Here is a 12,375-nt window from a genome sequence, read left to right on the forward strand (position 1 = left end):
AAGCCTTTAAATGCAGGTTTTGGGACTCCTCGCGTAAATTTCCGATATCGAATCTTACGTATTTTTGAAGTTAAAACAATCTTGTCTAGTTCTGCCTTAATTAATATGGCACTTTGAAGACTGTACAACCATTCCATCTTCAAGCAATCTTGGTTCAGTTTGTTTGAATATGACAAAACAGCTTTCGAGCTAAAGAAAATTTAAAAAGCAAAAACAGTACAGTCTTGAAATCCATGGAGATATAGTCCCACTGCAGTTGATTTATTCCTACTATAGCTTTTGAGATACTTTACTTCCTTTGTAAGACTCTCACTCCTTTTTCTAGAACCTTCGGAATTATATAAGTCCTGTAAACTTTAAAAGATATTTTGAGGTAGTGCAACAATATGCAAAATTGCAACGCTCCTTTCAGGTGTATAAACCAGGAATAATGCTATTGTCAGCATCAATTCAATTAAGAATGTGGCATCGCAAGATCGATTGAAATCAATAAAAACAATTAGTGCTATCCTTTTCGCTTGTATGCAGCTAATCTATTTGTTTTACACTCAAGCCCAAGATTTCGAAGTTCTGGGGCAAAAAGATACAATGTCAAGTCTCTGGGGAGATCAGAAATCATTAATGATACAGTATAATCCCGTTATAATGTACTAGGTTATTACGTACTTTCGGATATAACATACTGGTGTACTTGGTCCCGGCAAAAGTTGTGCTTGGTTTTATTCAATTTTTACTTACCCTCGTTACAACGTACTTCGGATATAACGTACTTAATACACTGGTCCCTTAAAGTACGTTATAACCGGATTATACTTACAAATTTGAGCATCTTAAAATGTGACCCTAGTGTGATCAACTTTAAATACACCCAGAAAACTACTTTGCAGAAGGAGTTCGTTGTAACGGGAGTTTGATAAAACGGAGGTTCGCTAGATCTAGGGCTCGTCAAGCCAGATAACTAAATCAAATGGCATCGAGGCAATAAGATCTTCGATTGGTTATAGCGGGAAGCTGGTTTGATTAAGCAATTCTACTGTATTCAAAGCTCATACTGTCCAGAGATCTAAAGGAAACCGGAAATCCCAGAAGATGTATCAGAATGTCTTGGGCGCAAAATCGTAATAATCAAAATTCCAGTTAAAAAGTGTTCTTCCCCTTCTTGCACTGGAACTCTTCAATTGTTGTAACATTTGTTAATATCAGATAGGAATCCATAAAACAGTTTATCTAGTATGTGCACTTAAACAAATTCTAAGCTAACAAAATCAGAAAGCGAATCAAAAAAAGTACTTTAACAAACTCAGTCATCTTCCTCCTCTAGCTGAATCACCTCTGCCCCAGCCTGTTGTGAAAAAAGTCAGATATATAGCATAGTATTGATCTGCGGGTGTGCTTTAGAGAAGCAGTAACTGCAGTAGGAAGGGGAAGTTTATAAAGGAATATAACCTCCTAATCACTTAAAAGTCAAGAAAAAAAGGCGGTCACAAAGCTGACCAGCCTGGGAAAGGTTATTAGAAAAATGATATCTACAGTGGAACCTCCATTAACGAACATATATTTACAACGGATACCGCTCAACAATGGATTGAGATTCCTCTCTAAAATGGTCAAAAAGCTCTTAAGAGAACCTCTATAAAACGGACAATTCTATGCAACGGACATCTCTGTACAACGTACAGTAACACAGCCCTAAATTGTGTCCGCTACATTGAGACTCCATTGCAAAGTTTCTATAAACATACAAGGCCCTTTCTAGTAGATTTCTATAGGAAGCATTTTGCTAATATAAAGAAAGGATAAAAGTTTATTCTTGACATTGCCTTTGTTGACTTAATTTGTAGACTACCATAGAGCTTTAACAATTCTAGTAAACACTTCACTTATGTCTTTGATATCACAAACACGATGCATACTCATTTGACATCTTCAGCAACATTATCGACGTCTCTAAAGTTTAGATTTGGCAGTCTCTATTATTACGACGATCATAGAAAATTCTTTCAATAATCGATTAGTATTATGAGGCAGTTTTCTTGACAAATTACTTGGATAAGAAGGCAAAAATACAAGAAGTTTATGAATTCAGTGTTGCTAAAATATAGTGCAATAAAGGTTCCGATAAGTTTACTAAATGGTTGGGTAAAGTTAGCTTCAACTTACACTTTGTGCCTCTTCCTGGCGTCTTTGTTCATAGATCTAAAAAGGGAAAGTTTGACACTTTTTAATGATAAAAAGGGTGTTTCATTAACAAGGGGTTGCTTTGAAAAGCACAGTTGCAGCGTCATTGATACGAGTCGTGACAACAGATGAACGGGAACTAAAAACCTTTTCAAAACTGTTGGAACTCCTGAATAAAATCTTCACTGTTTAAAGTTGTTTCCCCGTCCGTGATTTCCTAACTAGGATTGGACACATAAACATTTCTTGTGAGGGTGCAACATTGTACGGTGGAAAGAATTTATCGACAGCACTTAGAAAGGTAGCCAACACGACAGAAAGGTGGTGTTCCAACTTCAGGTATTTAGGTATTAGCAACACAAATAGAAATCTGATCATGCCACTGAAAGTATGTGAAGAATCTTCCAACTTCTAAACCCAGCCCATAATTTCCCATTCTCCAGTAACTGCCTTTCCTCTCTATAAACCTATCAGTCAGTCCATACAAGTCATTGATTTCCTTGGTCAAAATTTTGTATTACTCAACCAGCTTAAAACATCACATTTGACGAGATTCTAAATCATTTTTCTTTGTATTTGTGTGACTGCAGACATCCTTCATTACGCAGCTCAATGGCTTTAAAGTTATAAGTTTTTGAAAGACATTTCTGGTTGAAAAGTTTAGGCGTCTCTATTAAAAAGCCATCATCACTATCATTGTTCGTTAAAATCCTTCTTTGTATCTTTGAAAGTGGTTTCAACGCTAGAAGTACCTTTAGAGATTTATTCCAGCTACTAATATAAAACTGCATTTTATGAAGAGATTAAAAAGTTCTGAGCATGGTACCCTGTATACCAGAGATACAGAAGTTCGAGCACAGAAATTTGGAAGAGGTGCATAGAAGCGAAGGAGTTTATTCTACCAAATATAATTTAGCCCCTTTCTAACAGAATTCCATAGGGTGTTTGAGGTTTTAAGCCTCCATGTTTTCGGCACCTATGTTGTTGACATACCTCTTCTGCTTCCTGTCGTTCCTCCTCATTTATAGGATCCTTATCAAGTCTTTCTAATCTTCGTAGTAAAATCAGTACTTCGATTCTGTAGCCGTTTTCCATGCATACAGGGTTTTCTGAAAGTGCGAATGCAAACCTTGAGACATATTTTCAGGAATAGATTTAAATGGCAAGGATTGGGGGTGTTAGATAATGACTCTATTTTGGTTTCATACCCTTCAGGTGACTGGAAAATGACGGAGAAACCTATTTTTAAAATTCAGGTTTTAGCTTTAAGATTTCCACTTGTGGAATGTCCACTTGTGGAATGTCCACTAGTGGAATGTCCACTTTTGTGCACTGTTTCTCAAAAGTTTCAGTGCCAATTTCTAATGAATAAAAAATTTTCAATTAGCTCGTTTTCATCATAACTCGTTTGGTCTTAATTTCTTCCAGAAGCATTTTCGGGCTATATATTCCAAATTGTGTTTGCAGTTTACCTAGAAACACTTATGCTTTCTCAATTTTGGGCATGACCTTCCACTAATTGCAAAACCTTGATCCCCCCATTGCCCATCTAAAGTCTGAGCGCCTGGCAATGGTGAGAAGGGAAAGCCAGTAACCGAGTGAAAACTTAACCGAGTAAAGATTTTGTCAAGGCTTACAGGCATTGTGCAGAGTAAACAATGACTTACTTCTTAGATTCTTAAAGTTTCTTGAAAGCTTGATATTTCTTAAAAACCAAATTTAACAATATCACAATCTTTTGCAATTAATTGACAGACCTGTCAAAATGGATGTTCAAAAGGAAAAAGAAACGGCGAATGAAACTGGAAATCTCAAATTTACCCAGTAAAACCAGAGCTCGTAGCATTGGAAGACATTTCAGTTTTGTAACTTCTGATAATTCAGAAATATTATTTTGCCTAAAATATAAAAATATTTCATATTTAAAATTAGATGTCAGATTTATAATGCAAATTGATTAATGAGAAACGACTGATATGAGGACATCAAGAAAAATTTCAAAAGGTAATCTAGAGAATATAAAAATTTTATTTTATGACATAATTTCTTTGTTACAAACGTTGATGAGACAATAAAAATTATATTTTTTGATATAATTTGTTTGTTACAAACGTTCATGCTTATGCTACTTAATTAAACTGGATAGTGCTATAGCTTGTATTCTGTATCTTAACGGTAGTGAACTGAGCTTTCAGTGATGATATTTGGTTTTATGTTGCCACTTAGTAGGTAGCACCTATGCTAAAATCTCAAATACTAGTAAAATCTCAAATACTAGTAAAACTAGTACTAGTAGTAATAGTAATACAGAAATATTAGTAGAATGAAGTGTCCAATATTGAGACTTGGAAAATCAATTGGATCTATTGTAATTAACATTGAGTAAAATTAACATGTATTCGATATTTGGGGGAAGCGAGTACCAAAGTTTTAAGTTTTTTGGTGGAGTTTCTGATAAAACTAGACGTTACGTCAAAGAAGCTATCTCGTTGATATTAATTCACCACTTTTGGAAACCCAAATTAAAGGATAAGGAGATTTCAACCAAAACAATTCATTAAGCAATAAAATTAATATGACAGTTTGCCTTTAGGGGCAACCAATTATGTTTCAATAGCTTGTTAACAGCTTTTTGGACAAAGGAAAATGTTTTTTATAAAAAAATTTTTATAGACCAGATAGATGTATGCTCCAAATAATTTGTTTTGACTGCAAAAGATTTGCTTTGTGAAATGCTTATCTGGGTTACTGTTTTAATAACAAAAAAATTTAAGGTGAAAAGATCATCACAAAACAGTTGAATGTTGCTCCATTGGCATTAAACAAGCCTCTCCAGCGAAACAACTTGGCAAACGTCTAAGCTTGTTTTGCAAGACCTGCTCATGACAAACATAAATGTAATCAAGTTAGCACAATGCATGAAGCAATCCAAATTTCCTGATGAAAATCATAGAGATCTAATGAATGACATTTTTCGGAGAATACAACCACGCTTTATAACCACTTTACTTTTGGGGAAAGACAGATTATTTGGCATACTAAAATAGAACAGGCATCGTCTGCAGACTCAAACGTGGATTTTCAGAACACCATTGCGCACTGGTTTGCAGAGACATGCCGTTGTTTTCTTCTAAGCAACATTGTTGAGCTCCACTCCCCCCTCTTTTGTTAGAAATAAATGTCTTTGGCACATACAATCCTGGCCAAAAGGTTAGTGGACTGGAGGAAAAAACCTTTAAAATTGCAACTTTACCCCAAAAATATTATCAAAACCCCCCACCCCTGAATCAATGTTGGTTTTTTTGAAAATACCCAAGTAACAGCAATCGAAAAAAGTAGAAATAAGCCTATTAACATTGACTGTGGGGGGGGGGGGGTGGAGGCGGGGGAAGTATCTTTCCAAAATTGCTACCTTCTGCAGAATCTTCAAAATGGGTAAGAATATAGTGGAAGCTCGATATTCGGAGAGGCGTAAGGCAAAAGTCATTAGGGACATTGTGACAGTTATAACTACAAAATGGATACGAAAACTCCGTGCCTTTTCAATCTTTGAATGACAGAAATAAAATTTGCAAATCGGAATGCTGGTTACCTGAGGTTAAGATACTGCAAGTTGACCATTTCTTCAGAAAAGCCGTCAAGTTTTTCGATGCTGTTCCCACGCAAATGCAAAAATACCAAATGATTCAGAGTTGGTAAGCCTTCCAAAGAACGAATTTTGTTTGCAGCCTGTGAAGGAAACCATGTTTCGTCACAAAAATGAAAATTCTAATCATTTTCCTTTTGAAAAATTTGGCTCAACTTAATCGAATGGAGGAGCGGTATACAACAATTATAGCATAAATTTCATTGTTTTTTCAATACACTGTTTGTAGGAATGCACAGCCTCGATCGCTTGGAATAACATGTCACATATATTCAGAATGGTAACAAACAACTTTCTAACTTTTGTGTAACAGCGTTCACATTTTCCATGAAAACGCTGGTGACACTGCTCCGTGATTAATGCGAAGTAAAGAGAAAAGAATTATGATCGAAAAATAAACCTTGCATGCTACATTTTTGGAATTCTGAGCATACAACAATAAATTCACACCATCTTGAAATATTTTTTTAAAATATATTTTTAATGATTATGGCAAAAAAGGTGTTACCAAGTATAGTCTTGTTAGGTTTGGCAGTTCAATTCCTTTTGTGCTGATCAGCTTGTTGCTTCGAAGTTCTAAAGTTTTCAGCCGCGCTAGTCGCTTTGGATTAAGCCCAGTCACTTCGATTATGTCATTATCTATAAAGTAAAACGACAGTTTTTAGTACTTACGTCTATCATGGATATTGGCAGGTAAAAGAAAGATTAACGGGGTCTTAACCATTTCTGGTAAGTTAGGCAGACTTAACTAAATAGTTCTTAAAAGTGATGTCATAAATAATATTTTGACTAATTCTGTAAAATAGTTAAAAAATGATTGAGATGTGGCCAACAAATGTTTGAAGTTCGCACGGTTCTTAAAACTATGAAGAGACAAGATAACAGTGATTTGCTGGGGGAGGAGCCTTTGAGCAAATCTCAGCCAATTTCTCACACATTTACCTAGCTTCATTCTCATAAACAAAAGTATTTCATTTTTAGTGTTATTTGACCCAAACTCGGAAAATCTATAATAAATTCTAGTAACGTCAGAATTCTAACAGAGAGATTTGTCTCATTACGACATGGTTAAGTAAGGTTTAAGAAAAGGCTCATGTTTACCGCACCATGACTTTAATGTTTGTTCATCAGTAAAAATTTCGCACCCCAAACAACTGTGAATAAAAGTCTTTGGATGATACTAGGATGATACTAGTGTGCACTTTCCCTCCACAGACCCTTCAAGGAAGCCCCTAATCTTAATAAAAACAACGCCATGATGAAAATGGAGATGACTACCTCATGAAAATTGCAAATTATGTTAATTTACTGCAAAAAAGAAATTTCCTAACTATTATTTAAAATTCTTGTTAGAACATTCTCGTTTTGTAAAAGATACTTACTTCTCAAGTTTAAAGACTCAAGCAGTGGGTGATCAAATCCTTCAGAATCCATTATTTTGTTATTTGCAAAACTTGCAACTTGTAGGTATGGCATCTGAAAAGAACCAAAAACAACTTGTCATTGATGTTCTATCCAGACCGTTAATTTGTGTGCTGTCAAAGTCCAAGTGATTAATCTACTCTTTCTAAATTGAATACTTTAAAATGCAACACATCATATGTCTTGATGTAGTGAGAAACTGCATTCTATATAAGTTTCCTGTTGTTTTTGTAACACACATGGTGAAAATATCAAAGGTGCATTTTTTATTCTGTACACAAGTGAGAAAAGAAGCATAAAACTGTTGTCGGAAAATTTTTAGCAGCCAAGACAATATTTGGCATTTTAAGACAGCCACTGTATTATTAAATTGAATTCAAGAAAGCGATTCATAGTAGATGTTTAGCACTGAACAAGTAATGGAGAAGTATCAAGGAAAGCAATTGATGGTAGAAATGAAATGTTACAAAAATTTCCACCTCTTCCATTTTGCCACTTCTGAGAAGATTTTTATCAGCCTTGAGGGTTAATAAATGAGTGAGTGAATTCAATGCAGTTATTTCTTTGAGTTTGTTTCCACTGATATCCTGCAAATCAAATATGTTATATTTTTAAAATTTTCATAAGTAAAAAACATACATCTATTAATCTATGATAAAATTTAGTAACAATTTTGAATCTCTTATTAAGAGATATCATTTTAAAGAGCAAATGCAAACAAAACAATAATAATGGCACTTTAACGATGCACTTCTAGATAAAAATATTGATAACACAGTCTGAATATAAAAACTGAAGTAGGATAACACTTATGTTCAGTGTCACATTCTTAGTGATATTATAGCAAGGCTGGTAAGAAGTCTGCTAAGCAAATGTTGGAAGCACAATATTCTCTAAGAAATGACTTCTTCCATTAACAAAGACATTTATTTATTATTAAAATTGGGAGGTTCCTATAAGAAACACAAAAATTAAATACATAGAACAGGACTTTGTGTTTATAATATGCTAAAACAGCAAAATACAAACCACATATCTGAGATGGATGAAGCAATTCAGTATGCTGATGTCTGTTAAACCCCTAAACAAACATTGATACAGAGATTGTATGACTAAAATATTTAATCGCCAGTGGTAAATTAAAGTAGCACAAGGCATTGGTATTCACTGCACAAGAGAACAAAAACTGGTTACCCTATCAAGAAATATAGAATCAAAGAGAAATATACCAACTCAAAGCCTTTTCTGTTTAATTTTTGACTAAAACTTTAGGCACTGTTCAACATTTTAAAAGTGGGTGAGCTGAAAAGGGCGTGACCAAGAATTTTTTAGTCCACAATCTTTAGAATGCAGAGAATGCCCATTTTAGAAAATACTTGCTTCTTCCAATTTGCTTTTATAAGTTGTCTGATTCAGAGAGGATATCAATTGCAAAAAAATAGATTTAACAAGATATGACACCGAAAATGAAAAAGGGTTCCAAGTCAAGAAAAACTGCTACCTCTTAGGATCCCTCTGAGTAAACATTCAAAAGTTGCATTAGAGAGTAAATTTTCTAACCTATTGTTGCAAAAAAGTGGGAGGAGGCCATAGCCCCTGCAAGCCCAATGGCTGCAGGATGCCTGCAAACTATAGAGAGTGTGTGAGGTCTACAAGCCTAGCCCAATTTGTAAGGATTTACAACATCAATAAGCACCAGAAAGTTTTTATCAAAAATTAAAACTTTTCCAAAGCAGGTCCTCGAACAAAAATAGTATGAGCCTATATCATAATGCAAATAACTACATCACAATTGCCAAGCACAGTCAACCCCTAGGCATGAACTAAAAATCTAAGCATCAACGTTTAAGCCTTCTTTGAACTGTACTTCCCTGATACCTGACCTTTATATGCAAAGAAATAACAAACTGGCAAATATGAAATAGGCTAAAAATCATTTTAACTTTAAATGAATTCCAAACCTTTCATGAACATCAAGCCTCACATAAGCATGTGCAAGGCCATTTCCTGTTTTACAGATCAATGACAGACAATCTCCAACAACCTCCTTTGTTAAGGGATTATCAGTTGGCTCCTATGTATGCAAAGAAATGGCTGATATAAATATCTCTGAAGCTACTATTTTTAAAGTATTAAGATAGCTTAAGAAAAATTAGCATGATTGAATGACATTACCTGCCAAAAACTCTAGTCTATGCAAACTGAATATAAAAAATATAAAAACATATTTTAGGAAAATATAAAATTTATAAACATTGGGTAGTGATGTTATACACCCATTGGTGAGATTGGTTATGGAACAGACTTTTAAGAGTCTGTAAAATCTGCTGCAAAATCAAATTAAAAAATGAAAATAATTTCACAGTTAATAAATATCATATATTTAAAACTAACATTTAAGCTAAGAAAATTATTTGCATTATGAGTCTAAATCTTTTATAGCAAGAAGATCAATGAAGATTTTCAAAAACTTTCTGATAGAGCTCCCATCAATTTCAATAAAGAGCAATAAAAACATTAGTGCTACTTTTAGGGAAGAGGGGACATAAACACTTCCCTCCCAAAAGTATTCGGAAGCCAATGTTGGGACAGTGCCAGGTCAAGTTGATAAAACAAAAATAAAAGTTAATTGCTTATATTTATCAAAATGATAATAGGAATCACTTCAAGATTTCAGGCAATCATAAAAAAAGTAAAAATTATACAAAGTTTTGAACTTAAGTCCATAATTTGTTTTATCAATGGAATAACTTCAATATTTGGTGGGGATACTCACAAGATAAAAGTGCAGTTTAATAGCATGGTGTTTGTAAAAAGTAGGCCCAAAATTTTTCCCGACCGTTCAAATGCTTGTGGGAGAAGAGTTTATCCATTAAATGATTCAAAAATCTTACTATCACTCCACTCTTAAATATTTAAGATAAATCTTTGCCCACATAATTGGGAAATTTGAAGTTGTGTCGAGCTTTCTGCATAGAAATAAACTTGGAAAAGAAAGATAGAAAATCTGAGACAGAATTAAAACTTTTCCCAAGGAAAAGTGAAGTTAGACTGCTGCTATTTTTGCTAGCCCAATCCAATCGAGGTGGAATTCTCGCTGGGGAGGTGAAATGGTTCCATCTTTCTTGTTTGTTCTATGCTCTTTAAAAAAATTTCTTTTGGGAAGCACCACTTGATCAAGTCAGTAAAAAACCCTTGGTTGGCACTTCAAATCGCCAGCAGTATTGTTAGTGAGAGGTAGAAATTTTCCTACCCGGCTCACTCGAAATGCAACAAAGATTATTTCTAGAAACCTAATGCTGATGCTTTCATAAATAAGTTTCCTAGAGAAACAATATTTTTGCTTTCATATGTCAATAAATTTGCGTACGTTTGGAAAATAAAAGCAAACACCAACTCAATCCAAAACTGCGCGTGCAATTCTCTGGCCTAAAAACTTACCACATTCTCTTCTTCTTTCTCCTCTCCATCTTCATTTTCCATATCTGGCTCCTCAACACCTTCTTCATCTTCGAAGTCGGAAAATTCTGACATATTTTCTCTTTATTCAAGCGCCTTTTTACTTAAACTCGCGATTGCTCACTTGCAGCATCAGTCAAAAGGTAAATTTGACCGCCATATTGTTAAGGTTGATCTTCTGTTACTATGACAGCAGCCTCGCTGAATCCCTGCTTGTGACGAAATATTCTTCCACAAGAGATCAGAATTGTTTGTGAGATGAAGCTTGTTCGCAAAATATAAGATGCTTCTGGTCGCTATTTGCAGCAGATAAAAACCAAGGGTGTAGTGCTAGGGGAGCTCAGGAGGGCTAAGAACCCCCTTTTTGAAGCCGATGATTGTAAATTTTCTACTTTTGTTATTTTTCCTCGCAATATTTTGTACAAGAACCCCTGTTGCTATTTTGATAACACTACACCACTGATAAAAAACGGAAAACTATTAAAGAATTGGACCTTGGTTAGTAGGCTTTGTATGAACTACCTTATTTGTATCCCAGTTTTCGTTTCATTAACAAATATAAGCATTTAACCGCCATATTCTCAGGAACCCAACAGCCGAAGACAGGAAGGTCGAAAACTGATTTTAAACTATTTTGCCTTTCCCAAATAATACGTTTGCACGATTAGATTTTGGGGTCTCCATTAAAGCTGTCTGTTCGTTATTAGAACATTTGTACTCCTACACTTGTATCATACGGAATTTTCTGTATTTGTAGGTTAGCAATATTAAATATCGTTCTTTACTGTAGTTTTTTATTGTAGGTCATAATTATACAGCTTGCAGTGCATGTACTTATTTTCTCATATGCAATGCAAGAAATTGTTTCAGAGAGTTCTTTCAATTTGTCTCTGCTGCTATACTCTATAATTTGGCCAAATCTTCAGTAGTTTCAAAATGTTTTATTTCTAAATCATGTATACAGACCCCTTCGACAATATCATTGCGTAATATTACTGGCAACGTCCTTCTCTAGTTTTCTCTGTATTTCTTAGCATTATCTACACGTCCAAGTAATACCAATCCGTAGCTGCTTGCAAGGCGTTTGCAGTGGCAGTCCCAACAAATGTCCAAATGCTCTCAATCGAGTTTATTTGTTTCTTTATACAAATTCTTTGTACATTTATTTATTTATTAACCTCAGTAGCCTGATGATATTCTACATAGATGCTCGTAAGGAATACGGTATTGCAGGCACCACGGAGAAGGGGGCTAGGGGGGTGGCTTTATGCAAAAAATGCCAAATATTAAGTATCAAACTACCAGAAAAGCCTCTTTTTATACGGTTTTTTAGACCCCCCACTTTTCTCAACGCTCCGCGGTGCCTGTCTTGAGTTTCTGTTTCCTTCTTAAACAGACACCCTTCCGAGTATAACATGTCAGAATAACGTATCCTTTTTAGCAAGTCACAATGCTCCAAAATCTATATATTAACTAGGGTCTTCTATAAATAAGTTTTCCTTGTTGCTGACTCTTGGCTTTTCCAGTATCTTGACTTAAACCATTGCATTACTTGAAAACTGTTCCCTTCTCCTTCAAATCGTCTTAATCTGGTGGACACTTTAAGATGACGAAGTATCGCGACCGAAAAGTAAGTAATTGGCTATTTAATCAGCTTCAACGAACTTTAG

General features: G+C 34.7%; 1 protein-coding gene across 1 annotated transcript; it reads right to left on the minus strand.

The window, feature by feature from the left end:
- Positions 1–508: 508 nt before the first annotated feature.
- Positions 509–10,902, minus strand: LOC135688203 (leucine-rich repeat-containing protein 23). Its single transcript, XM_065204939.2, has 11 exons — positions 10,688–10,902; positions 9,208–9,320; positions 8,276–8,327; positions 7,726–7,833; positions 7,207–7,300; positions 6,333–6,463; positions 5,771–5,907; positions 4,000–4,076; positions 3,172–3,287; positions 2,161–2,196; positions 509–1,342 (listed from the first exon to the last, which is right to left on the minus strand). Exons 1-11 carry the CDS (start codon positions 10,778–10,780, stop codon positions 1,301–1,303), a joined length of 999 nt encoding a protein of 332 aa, XP_065061011.2. The 5' UTR covers positions 10,781–10,902; the 3' UTR covers positions 509–1,300.
- Between the last annotated feature and the right edge of the window lie 1,473 nt (positions 10,903–12,375).

The sequence above is a fragment of the Rhopilema esculentum genome, chromosome 19, assembly GCF_057945365.1.
Source record: "Rhopilema esculentum isolate cy_ngs chromosome 19, ASM5794536v1, whole genome shotgun sequence".
Taxonomy (NCBI): Eukaryota; Metazoa; Cnidaria; class Scyphozoa; order Rhizostomeae; family Rhizostomatidae; genus Rhopilema; species Rhopilema esculentum.

Coding starts and splice junctions, on each gene's coding strand:
- LOC135688203 (XM_065204939.2), bottom strand. CDS start 10,780: ATGTCAGAATTTTCCGACTTCGAAGATGAAGAAGGTGTTGAGGAGCCA. Junction 4,077..5,770: donor TTGCAGTATCTTAACCTCAG/GTAACCAGCATT, acceptor TTTATATTTTAG/GCAAAATAATATTTCTGAAT. Junction 1,343..2,160: donor GCCAGGAAGAGGCACAAAGT/GTAAGTTGAAGC, acceptor TTTTCACAACAG/GCTGGGGCAGAGGTGATTCA.